This window comes from Rhyacophila brunnea, unplaced genomic scaffold (assembly GCF_057557595.1).
Source record: "Rhyacophila brunnea isolate RB1 unplaced genomic scaffold, BYU_Rbru_1.0 scaffold_2, whole genome shotgun sequence".
Taxonomy (NCBI): Eukaryota; Metazoa; Arthropoda; class Insecta; order Trichoptera; family Rhyacophilidae; genus Rhyacophila; species Rhyacophila brunnea.
This window is the reverse complement of record NW_028232859.1, coordinates 20,930,982-20,944,624: the sequence shown is the minus strand read 5'-3', so window position 1 is coordinate 20,944,624 and position 13,643 is coordinate 20,930,982. Positions and strand designations below refer to the sequence as shown.

General features: G+C 34.3%; 2 protein-coding genes across 2 annotated transcripts in view; both read left to right on the top strand.

Annotated features, from left to right (window-relative positions):
• LOC147072030 (zinc finger BED domain-containing protein 5-like) overlaps positions 1 to 13,051 on the top strand; it is a 52,663-nt gene extending 39,612 nt beyond the window's left edge. The window contains exon 2 of the mRNA XM_085946545.1: positions 13,011 to 13,051. Coding sequence (XP_085802671.1) covers positions 13,011 to 13,051 — 41 coding nt within the window. The remainder of the gene's footprint in view (positions 1 to 13,010) is intronic.
• LOC147072029 (insulin-like receptor) overlaps positions 1 to 13,643 on the top strand; it is a 274,285-nt gene that overhangs the window by 24,852 nt on the left and 235,790 nt on the right. The window contains exon 2 of the mRNA XM_085946555.1: positions 13,011 to 13,342. Within this exon, the coding sequence (XP_085802681.1) occupies positions 13,099 to 13,342 (244 nt within the window). The 5' untranslated portion in view covers positions 13,011 to 13,098. The remainder of the gene's footprint in view (positions 1 to 13,010; positions 13,343 to 13,643) is intronic.

Below are 13,643 nucleotides of genomic sequence, written 5' to 3'. Positions count from 1 at the left end.
TTATTTATTTTTACGAGAGTAAAACAAAGTCATAGTTATTTATGTAAACATATTATTTTATACAATATAATATAAATGTTAAAATGAAAGTTATTGTGAAAATATAGACTAATAACTCAGTACTCAAATTTTGTTTATTGTATGTAGTGAATATTAAAACTTATTAATTTAAGACGTTCACAACATAAATTAATATACCTAATTGTGAATGACAATCTCGGTAAATCTAAATAAAATTTAAGTATATATTTTAATAATATCATAGTAATTAATTATTATACTGATAATTGATGTAAATATAATTTTGTGGCATGTTTAAATTTATTGTAGGTATATAAAATCAATACCTTTATAAATATTACCGTTTTCTATTACAATATAATATAAATGTTAAAATTTTAGAGAGCATTATAAATATTAAGTTATTGTGAAAATATAGACTAATAACTCAGTACTCAAATTTTATTTATTGTATGTAGTGAATATTAAAAATTATTAGTTTAAGACGTTCACAACATAAATTAATATACCTAATTGTGAATGACAATGTCGCTAAATCTAAATAAAATTTAAGTACCTATATATTTTAATAATATCATAGTAATTATATAATACTGATGATTGATGTAAATATAATTTTGTGGCATGTATAAATTTATTGTATATAAAATCAATACCTTTATAAATATTACCATTTTCTTACTTAATTAATACTGTCCATTAAAGGGAATAATTTATTCAAAAGAAAAGATTACATTTTATATTTACACGAATGTGTATAATATTGTTTCGGTGAATCGATAAAATACACAATCCACTAGCGAAATCATGATTTATTTTACCAACGTCATAGGTGTGTATTTTATGTTAATTTGTTTCTAATAAAAACAATTATAACCATAATAAATTCAAAGTAAAATTATTCGTGTATCATCGTTCAAGTATACCCTACCTAAAACTAATTGAAACAATACCCCTGTGTAATATCTCCGCGAACCTAACCGCCATAGTTTTTGACACTTGCTCTGCCACAGACAATAACTGTACGTATATGGGCACGTCTGTTGACAGTTCGACAGATTTAAATGGGGTAGTTAAACTGATCTGTGGTGTGGCCACTAACGTACAGTTATTGAACAGTTATTGTCTGTGCCATGTTCAAACTGCTACGAGAACTGTCCGTCTATGGGGGCCTTAATGGCGTAATGAATAAGTGAGCGTCAAAATGTACGCACGTTGACTGTCACCAGGCTTTTGAAAAGACAGTGCTTACCAGATATTCATACAAATTACCGCCCTTGGTTAATACAGACTATTGATGATTAGATACTCACTATTAATCGGTACCTACATTCAGTAACCGCGTTAAATTGTCGTTACTCGTAATCGCGTTAAGAATTTATTAAATTAACTACGAGGGTGGGTCAATAAGTCCTTAGAAAAGCCGACAGGTGGCGCGACTAGTACTGTAAGCGGTTTGTTTTCATGCAGCGGCACTACCGATTCAGTATGCTGCGAAGTTTCAATCAGATTGGTCGGGTTGTTGTGTGTTTCTCGTACATTTAAAAAAAAAATTTGCTTGTTTACAAAAATGGAGAAAATTGAGTTTAGAGCTGTTATTAAACATTTTAATATAAAAGGGTTAACAGCAAAGGAAATAAAAAAATGAGTTGGATTTAGTTCACGGCATATCTGCTCCTTCACTTGCAACTATTTATAACTGGTTAAATGAATTTAAACGTGGTCGTACATCAACAAAGGATGAACCACGCTCAGGACGTCCTGTAGAGGTGACTACACCAGAAATGATCAATAAAATCCACGATATGGTGTTAAGTGACCGAAGATTAAAGTTGAGTGAGATAATTGAGGTTACAGGGATCTCAAAAGGTAGCGTCATTTCTATTTTACATGACAAATTGGGCATGAAAAATATTTCTGCAAGAGGGTGCCGCGTTTGCTCACAGTCGACAATAAACGCAATCCGGATGAATTTTTTCGTCGCTTTGTGACTGTAGATGAAACATGGATACACCACTATACTCCCGAGACGAAAGAACAGTCAAAGCAGTGGATTGCAAAAGGCGAACCATGTCCAAAGAAGGCGAAAACCGTAAAATCAGCTGGTAAGGTTATGGCTACTGTATTTTGGGATGCACGTGGAATTATTTTCGTTGACTATTTGGAAAAAGGAAAAACAATAACAGGGGATTATTATGCATCTTTATTGGACCAGCTAACAAACAAAATTGAAGAAAAACGGCCTCATTTAAACAGGAAAAAAATCCTCTTTCATCAGGACAATGCCCGTGTTCACACATGTTTACGATCAATGGCTAAAATTGAAGAATTGAAGTTCGAATTGGTCGACCACCCACCGTATTCGCCAGATTTAGCCCCCCCAGTGACTTTTTCCTTTTCCCAAACTTAAAAAAATGGCTAAGTGGACAACGTTTTTTTTCAAATGAAGAAGTCATCGATCGGACAAATGCTTATTTTGAGGACCTTCCGAAAACTTATTTTTCTGACGGTTTAAAAAAAATTGAGAAACGTCTAACCAAGTGTATTGAGCTCCAAGGAGATTATGTTGAGAAATAAAAAAAAATACAAAAATAAAAACTGTTTTAATGCTTTTTTCTAAGGAATTATTGACCCACCCTCGTACCTAATGAGAAACCTAATTATCCATAATCCGTAAACTAAATGCATCAACCGTATCACCACAATGTCACACTTGAAACATACATAATAATAATATATACTTTGTTTTTTCTCTTGATATCAATGATATCATTAAGTACTATACTTATACATATAATTATAGTTTTGTATGTAAATTTTCAGATTGGATAAATTCAGATTGGACAAAGCAATAGGCTGTTGGGACATGTCTACTGGTCGTTAAGGTTTGGTAGGGGGTCTGCAAATGTGCTCTATATCTCCTGATAAAATAATAAATTTATGATCACCCGTAGTATTAAGTACTATGAATTAGTAATTTTGCATTTCTTTCAAAGTCAAATTTATAATTTTCATCTAATAAATTGTTTGCAAAGGTTGAAAAACACCTTCTCCGGTCTTCGGGCTACCAAGTGGTCTGAAATTCTAATATCTAAATTTCTCGTAGTTTTCTCCAGGATAATAATTATTGTCGCACTGTAATAATATAAATGCCAGACTTAATTTTTCGACTCATATGGACTATTACAAAACTAAAATCAATTAGAATTTATATTTGAATTCCATCAAGTACCCTCGGTCGGTAGTATTAATTTTATGTATACTTCTTCTTGGTCGTGCACTCATGGCTGAGGATCGTGACCACATTTAAATTTCGCCATCCTTTGAGCGACCAAGACTTTCCATCCTACTAGATCTTCCGCTTCTCTCAGGGCAGAGTGGATGGTGCCCCCGGTCAGCTCTTTCACTTGGTCGCTCCATCGCGCAGACGCTCCTCCTCTGCTTCGCCTTCCCTGGAGGCTACCCAAAATTACCAGTCTCTCCAGGTTGTCCGGTCCGCGCCTGACAATATATCCAAAAAACTGCAGAATTCTTCTTAGACATCGTCGAGAGCCGTTCCTTTATCTTCAGTCTCTGGATGATTGACTGGGTCGCCCTATGCTTCGTCCAAGAAATACGAAGCATTCGGCGCCAACACCACATCTCAAAGGCATCAATTGCCTTCCGTTCTCTTGCCTTCAGGGTCCACGACTCGGCTCCGTATAGAAATATCGAGAACACTAATGTTTGCACAAGCATCATTTTTATATATACAATTACTTTTTTGTCATATAGAGTAAATAGACAGTATGCATAGTTCCAGTCAATGATTATGACCTTTATCCAGATAACAAACTAAAATTCGCTTTGGGTGATCAGTCGGACGGTTAATCATTTGAAAAGCATTGCATATATACATAACCAATTCACCCACGATGGTCGCGCGGCTTAAGCGTTTGCCTTTGGCGTCGTGGGTCCCAGGTTCGAATCCTGGGTCTTGCAAGTACACATATTGTTTTTCAATTTGTGTATGAGCCAGAGTGTGGACCTAATAGGTTAAGCAAGTGGCTGACATCCATTTCTCGTAAAAAACAAAAATCTGTTAATACAAACCTTTACTCTGTGGAGGGAGGCCCATATGATCCTATTAGGATCGGACATGGTCGAAAAAAAAATCGCCACAATTACTAAGTGTATTTTAGGGTTGATATTTTGATTTTTAGATAATGTAAGATAATAAAGAATGTAAGTTTAGACTGGTTTAATTATGAGACATTGAGTCTGAGTGAGTGTTTAATACCTATATGTAGATAATATGTTTGCTTGGTAAAGTATTTACTTAAATTATATAATGCAATATTTTAGCGTGTCCGGAAATTTGTACGTATCCGTATCACAGTTCACAGTGAGATGTTATATCATAAATAGATGGCCGTATAGTAGTGAGATCAAAATATCAAGATACAAAATACGTAATAAAATCACCGGAATACAAGGGAAAGACGGTAGTTATTACGTACAATTATATCGTCTATTTTTTATTAAATACAGGTAGGTGCTCGTATGTATCTGATTTTAAAACAGCGTTAATATTCGATACCTGTCAATGTTAATGTTCAAATGTTTTTTTTTATGGAAATGAAACATTTCGTTATGCGATGCTCCACGTCTAACGCGTAATTGATTGATCTCAATGCTACACTGCCATCTATTTTCGATAAAACAGCTCACGGTGAACTGTGCTACGGCGAAACGAAATACGTACAATTAACATGTGACGATATTTTAGATTCCAGCAGTCTTTTAAATAAAATGTTATGCTTAGCGTTCTGTTTGTTTTTCCTCCACTGATGTTTTGTTACTAATAGTAAGCTTATTGAAAGATACTGTGTGTTTTAAAATAAATTTCTCAGTCTGTCGGCGATCACTATCCATCTCTGTCTGCGGAACTAGTTTCCTTGGCAGAGCCAGACAAACAAACAACGCAGAAGGGACGCGTGGGAGGGAATTACTTTGTTAGAATTGGGTTGGGAAACTAAATGGGACAGAATACCTACACCCGAAACAATGATAACAATCTTTTATGGGCCAGTTATTTATATGTTTCCGATTATTCAACAGACAGTTTGAGGAATGCGAGATATAAAAAAGGATGTATGGAAGGTACATAATTATGCTGGACTTGTACGTTGCAATAATTTGTTAATCAAATTATACATAATGGTTTGAATATAATCTTATCTGAGTTACAACACAATATTCTGAGCTAAAAAATCTTGATAATATACAAAGTTCAATTAAAACGAAGTAACTTTTAGTATAAAACGAGGTAACTTTTAGTATGCCATTTGAGTTGACTGGCAGATCACAGGAGGACGAACGTTATGATAAAATACAATAGTGGGTAACCCAATGCATTGATTCTCGGAATTGAACTAACCATTTCGTAGGATTTCTGCATAGTACAGAAACACGCCGTCTGTTTATTTAAATTAATGTAATTTCATTTCATACAGAAAGATTTATATGTTTTCTATGATACTACTACTTCACCATGTTTGATCCTAATAGAATCATATGGACCTCCACAGTGTGGAGGTTTGTATAAACAGATGTTTGTTTTTACGAGAAATGGATGCTGGCCATTTGCTCAACCTATTAGATCCATACTCTGACTCCCAAACACAAATTAAAAAAACAAAAGTGTATTTGCCAGACCCAGGATTCGAACCTGGGCCGACGACATTACAAGCTTTTGCTTAAGCCGCTCGCCCATTGTGGGTATAACTGGAAAAAGAACATTATAATAATAGGTCATAATTATAAATTGATGGCATTTGTTAGGTAATGTGTGCATTTTCTTATACCCTTTCTTACCCTTCGGAATATTCAAATTTAATGATTAGATATCTTCACTGGAGATGTGTCATTAACATCATCGTCACCAGCTAGCTGCTAGCGTGACAAACTGAGGTTTTGAATGGTACTCAAAGCATACGACAAACATATTATTGGCAGCTCCGTGTTATAGACTGCGAAGTTTTGATCCGGATATGAATTCAATTGACACAATTTTCCTGATTACATGTAGGTATCTCCGCAATGATCAATATGTAATAATTTGTTGTTAATAAATACAAATACACACTACATTTTTGTCAGTAGATTTACTTATTTAGGCATTTATTACAATACACATAAAGTCATACTTTCCCAACCATAACATACTTGGTATACAGGGTAAGTAAGTACGTATATATTTGAACTAATATTTACCATCACATGCCTGCAGGTAGGTCGAATCAATTCGATAAAATTGCATATTATGCTGCTATAGTGTATTTTAATGTGTTTGAAGCAGTTTCTTTACCTTTTCGACTCCACATACAATTTTGTTAGATAAGCAACTAATAATAAAGTTCGCAAAACATAATGAAAATGTATCATCAGTAGACGGAGAAAATACATTTTAAAAAGTCTCAGGACACCTGAAGTTGTTCTGATAGGGTTTTAAATGAGTAGCAATCAATACACAAAAAAAAACGTTTTACAAATTTGTTCCGACTACATTAGTGAATAAACTGTCATATTATATACATGGCTTGCATGCAAGCGCCGGAGGATTGAATATATTGTATTCGTTTGTTTTGGTAATCCTCTAAAATGAGTGAATAGTATGCAAGTGGCAGTATTTGCGGCCTTATTTTGTGTTTTTTTGAATTTGGTATGATTACATATAAGTACGAGTAACATATTATATCAGAAAATTCCTCTTACAAATTTAATATAGAAGACAATACTAAATTATTGATATCATGTATTTTTATTGTATTGTATATATACATATGGGTTATAGGCAGTAGGCGTTTGCCTACTGCATGCCGTATTAGAATGTTGATAATACTATTTATATTGAATATAAATTATTGCACTTTGCGATACAACATACTTTCATACTGTGTTTAGGTAAATGCAAGTGTATATCATGTTACACATTAAGTACCTAGCTACAGATTGTTTTTGTTGGATTCGTTCTTTTTTTGTTCTTTTTAGTTTTTGTTTGAAGTCAATTCCATATATGCCAGGGTATTGAAACTTGGTGATTTTCCATGTTCCAATATGATACACCAGAGAGTAAGTTGTTTATGCGGAAATTTCCACGCTACATCTCAGTCCTATTTAAACATTAATAAGCGAATAAAGTACGAGGCCACATTTCCGCGGACGTCTTTCGATCCAATCCCTCCCCCACTCCTCCCTCCGCCCAGTCTGCTCCTAATAACTGCGTGCCAGGATTTGGAAGAATGATAATATTGAACATCCCATAGAGAGAGAGTGTTAGGAAAATAACACAGACATCAGAAATTAATGTGTCAACAAATTTTAAACAAACAATAATTATTATAAGTCAGTAAGTACCTCACGAGGAGATTTAATTGTTACAGTCGTACATTGTCATTTTTTATAGTCATTTACTGAGCGTTTTAATAAAATATAGCTGAGTGAAGTACTTTATACATATTGCTCATAATTATGCCACATATAAACATCACTTCTTCTTGTTATGGTTTCTCCATTTTCATGTTCGCGTTGCAGTTGTTACTGCGTGACAACAATCAATTCTGAATACCCATAGAATAATGGGATATAATCAGTGGCGGCTCGTCCATATGCACTGCGGTACTGCAGCCTGCAGCACCCCCAAGCAAATTGAGACAAATGTAATATTATAATATACACAAATTTATGTATATTGTATGAAAATATCAATATTCTTAATTGTAATCAGTTCGCCCGCGCATCAATACATCCAATGTCCAATAATATTAGCATACACCGCCGTAAGTACTTGATTTTGCACAGTACCGATTTCAATAGAATATTCTCGAGTCGGCGAAGGAGGACGCGGGCAGCGGTGCTCGCAAATGGAAGCCTAATTAATCGGTACTGCGAATCAGACAGTCCGATTTCAGTATTTCTCCGTTTCTGCGTCGCGCGTGAGCACGCGACGCAAATATAGCTATAATGATTTATTAACATTGTTAAAATTTATTTCTGCAAGCAATTTATGCAAAGTTCTTTATTTTAATTATTAATATAATTAATTATTTATATTTAATTCGATGATAATAGTAAAATATAATCCAAACAAACATTTATTTTTATTTTTAATCAACCGCAGCACCCCCAAATATCTTATCCACGAGCCGCCACTTGATATAATAAAAGTTACTGGAGGTGGATGTGAAGCTATCGATATTACTGAATACGGTGGTTATACCTAAGTCTCTAAACTGTGGCGAATAATAGCCGTTTGTTTAAGTAAACGGAAGGATTTATGTATTAACCAATTTAAGATGAAGCAATGTAGCATTATTTTATGAACATATGATATTTAATATAATTATAAACACTCTTAGATTTTTAAAAAAAAGTATATTTTTATCAGCCAGTAGGATTTGATTCCATAAACATCCCATTTCGGGCGCTGTGCTTTATCCAATTAAGCTAACAATGTACGTCTAGGGTTTTGTCAATTTTGTATGTGTTGAATAAAATGTATTATGAGATAATGCGTATACAGTTTTGACCCACAATACTTCTGTTACCTTAAAGGTTTATGTATAAACACCACTCCATGCCTTATCGTTACGATAACTAGGTTAACAAGTCACATAAAGCAACTACACAATATTATAATATAACAGTTTTTCTATGTGACTGTGCATTTATTTAAGTCACGCTGTGCATTTATTACTACGGATCCTCTCTAGCCATGTGATATACGTCATCCTCCCCATAACTTATCGATTTTTATTGTGTGGATGATTATTTTACGCGATCTTTATATAGTTACATATTGGCAGTATTACCACGCCTTTGTCCACTCGCTTTTGCAGTGATGTTTCACGGCCCGTGAAGCAAAGTTAAGGAAGCCGAGAGAATAAACACCGGCTAATACAAGTATTAACGTTTTAATTATTTTATAATCGTATAATTCATCACAGCAATAATTAACTACCGTATGAACTGTCAAAATTTAATTAACGAAACCTTTCAACATAAGTAAGTGCCTCCCAATTAGGTGGCGAGGAAGTGTGCCCGGCGTCATTTTAATTTCATTATTATTTAGCATTCGTCTGCATCAATTATAATTAATATAAAATCTTTGATTCGTATATCTTAACCATAGGCGCGCTGCGTCTCAGTCAGAATGCTCGCCTGAATGTATAACTATTATGTTCACTAACTTTTTCCTTCTTCAAGTGTGTCTTCCCAATACATGAATCACCTTATTGCAAGATGGGTAAAATTCAAGTTATTTGAAGTCAATATTCATGGGACGAATACAAAATACAACGGACATAAGGAATAGTTATCAGCAAATGCTCGTTAACAAGTCTTACAACCTTCTTGGAAACGACAGTGCCGATTCGTCTTTTTAATATAATGGCATAGGTACGAGACATTTTCAAACACAAGTAATCAGTAGGTAGATAGGCGTCATAGTCAAGGCGTAATAGTGTGAAGACTGAAGACCTTAGTAACAAATAAAACCTTCTCAAAAAATATCTAATATCCGTCATAAATCGACATGGTACCTACATACTATATCTGACTCATTTTACGAGTAATGGTTATAAACTATTCGCTCACCCTATTCAAAATATTGAAGATATATAACATAGTATAATAAGTATTTGTACCATGGGGTTTTGGGTATAAGGGGGCATTATTTTCACATTTCATTCTTGATAGTAGGTACTTGATATCGGGTAAGTGCTTGTACAAGAAAGTTGTTGCACATATATCAAGTATTTTATGCAGTGAAGTAGTTGGGTGTATTCTAAGTCGTTGTCTTACAACCTTGGACTTGAATCCATTTCATTGACTTGAATCATCCGACTGTCTCAATGTAAGTAGGTGTACAATATTGATGTGAGACAATTTTATAGTTGGCTCTCATAGCCATCAGGACCTAGAAGTAATAAATCACAACGCATGGTTGCATTCCGTGTCGAATTAAGTAATTTATTAAATGAAAGAATTACACATTTATTACTTTAAATATAACAATAATAAATAATTTACTATAATTGCTTACGTTTTATTACTTTATTAATTTGTTGTTACGTTTAATTCTGCTGGAATTGTATAATACTAGGAATACGTGTCGAAATAAAATTATAATTATATTATCAAATGTAGTAAATTAAATAATATGAGCCTAATTACTTAAAAACATTTTAAAATCTTCACATTAATCCATTAAAAGGGTTGCTCTAACTATATGAAAGGGAAGTTGAGAAATGGTTAATAACCCGATAATTAAATTAGTTATAATTCAATCTCGCAATTTTCACGACAGGGGGGAAGTTTTTAAATATTATTCTTTTACTCGCGAACTTCAGTTTGAAAATAATAGTGGCACGGAGAGGTCTGTAAAATAATTGATTGCATTACATAAAACAAAACTGGTACCAACTTGTTGTAAACAGACCAGCAGTTTATATTAGGAGCTACATAACTAAGAAATATATTATAATAATGGGTGGCGTAGGAAGGGGATATTTACAGTGGAAAAAAATAATCAGGGATAAATTCTAATGGATTTAAATTCAAATTCCATCAAGTACCTTCGGTCGATAGTATTAATATTATTAATCAGGGATAACATTGATAACATTTTTTACCTTTTCTTTCTATTCTTTTTGACCGCACCCTTTTCTGAATAAGACATCCGTGGATCTAGGATCCAGGATCAAATGTAATAATCTTTCTTTCCCAAAGTAATTTTTTTGTTCCATCAGCTCTCCGTCCAATAATTTTTTTCCATCCAAAATCCGGGGTGAGACATTTTTTAAGGTGTTTCCACATATTATTTAGTTTTTCGTCGACTTTTTCCCCCGCATCGACTTCCCTTCCAGGTTCTTTCCGATTTCCCATATTTTGCGATATGTCACGTGTCTTTCCGAGCTGCCTGCCTGTTGGATAAACTTCGGATCAGATAATGTTTCGCCTGGGATTCGAGACAAGGATTTATTTTCCAGGACGATCCACTTAATATTATTTCGCGTACCGGCAGAATTTACGCACGACGCCATCGCAATGGTCGCTACCGTTTCCCTGAGTTTATGTAAACTAGAAGATCATCTATTATATGAATCATATTATTTTCTTTGTATAACATTCTAATTCCTATACTAGAAAACAGATAATCGTAGTGAAATGTGACGAGCCCGTTTCAGAGATGTAGATTGAATCATTATTTCACAGGATATGGTGTTTGTTGTCGCCGCGGAGTTCCTAGAATAATTAATCAATTTTTACGATTTTTCCTCATCCTATTAAAACGAGTTGTCTTTCAAAACTTGTTTCATTGCACATCTGCTGTTATGACTACCGGCGACGGCGAAGGGAAATGGGTCATTGATAGGACCCTTTCATGTAGCAGACTGCATAAACCGACTAAATTTATACGTCTGGACCGTGTAATCAAAACCGTGACCTTTTTATAGACATGCGACAGCTGCGCTATTTAATGCACGTTTTATCGAAGCGGTCAATGACCTCCTGCTGCACTATAATAATTCTGGTTCCGAAATGTCTGAGGACCAGTTTTTTTAGCCACAGCAGTTGTGTATAATATAGTGTTGGTCATACCTATGGATCCGTATCTACTCGATGCCAAATAACATAAAAAGGTACTTTAATTCGTAAACGGAACATGTTTTATATTTTATTGTAGGAAGTTCTTTGGTTGTATAGTTAAGGGCGTTTCTCTTCCTACAAACAATAGAACATTACTTTGATCTTTAAAAACAACCTGTTAGTAACTGCGATGTTTATTTATTTTTAAATTAATTAGGCCAGCCACCCATTCCATGTCACTTCATATTGAGTAGGTAGTAATATACCTACTTTATACTTGCGGTAGTTTTAAAGTGTATGGTAGAGCATATCGTCGGTGTTTTGTAAAAAGGGCGAATCAACCATTTTGGCGAAATCGAGATTTTAATGAAAATACAATAATTATGTACCCCACTAGCTACTAGCTTTGTTGTGTAAAAACGGCGAATTTTTATCTCCACAGAAAAGTACTTAAAAACGATAATCAACTAAAATTTAATTAATTAAAATTACGAAATAAAAAGAAAATGTGACATATTAGGCCTTTTAAAATATTATATAATAATACCTATTATAATGACAGTATTCTTTCTAAGCTTTATTATAAACTTGTTAGATATTTATAATCATCTACAGGTAAAAAACAAATAAATGTCAAAAGTTAAAAATCCTCCTCCTGTAAAGTAGCATTTTGGTTAATTCGCCCTTTTTACAAAACACCGACGATATGCTTCATAACTTTGCATTCAGGCTCTATCATGAAAATGATGTAATATATTCTAAAAATATATTTTTTACAATGCAATATATTACTTAAGTACTTATCTATTTATTTATTTATTACTAGAGATATATTAATACAAGTGAATATCATTCGCTAATTTTATGCAAGGTAATCAAGAAAAGGGGCGTATCAGTGTAGTAAAAAGTGCAAACAAGTGCAAAGTTATAACACGTATACTCTATTATGAAATTAGATACACAATTCGTATCAATCATATCCGATTTTATACATAAATAGGTAAGTTGTAGTATTTAGGTAAGTTATGGGTATCTAGAGCCATCATAATTTAACCGAAAGTTCGCCGGGATCCTTAGTTCCGCAGCCATCATAATAGTGGCAAGATTTTAAGTAGGCATATGAAACAGGAATGTACACAAATATTTATTGAAACATTTTTATAAATTTTCAGTGCTATTTACCCCATCACTTTTAAGTTGTTTTTCGTTTAATTAAGGTATTAGCAACTGTCATTTACAAAATATGCAGGATATGGTAAGAATATAAGCTTCGGTGATAGAAAAAAATGCTAAATTTTCTTAAAATTAAAAAAGTCTGAACTATACGTGAACTAATTAGTGATTTTCTTTTTTTACAGATAGTCCGATAGATTTACGTATCGTGAACTGTGAGGAGTAAGGTCTTGCCGCGGGCCATGCCAACGATAACATTGGATTAAGCGCGTCATGAAGGGCTGCGAAACGCGACAGGACGAAAGGAACACAGTAGCTGGCCCACAGGACCACCCCCGCCCCCTCGAGGGCCGCAACAACCGCTGCGGCTGCGTCCATCAGAGTCATGGACGCGGGCGGAGAAGATGGTTTGAAGGCATCTGTCAGACTAGAAGTCTGCTCTTGGCTTTCGTGCTCCTTGTGGTGTCTACGAATGCCCTGTCACCGAGTGAGCTGGGACCCGCGAAGGAAACAGGAGGTGAGCGGAGCTTTATTTATATTAATTGTATTCGCTTATAGTCATAGTTACGGGACTTAATACTGGGGATGGTCGTACTGAATATATCGTATTTAGGTATTCTGATTTCAATACATTTATTAAAACAACACACCACGCAACTTGCAGTCTTCCATTCAGTGACGTCCCGTGGGGGTAGGCAGATTGAGCATCGCTTGGGGGCGGCAGTTACTCGAAGGGCGGCAAATCGTGGAGTCATTTGGAATGTATTGAAATAGCTACCTAAACTTAGTAATAACGAAAATATCTTTCAATTAAAAAA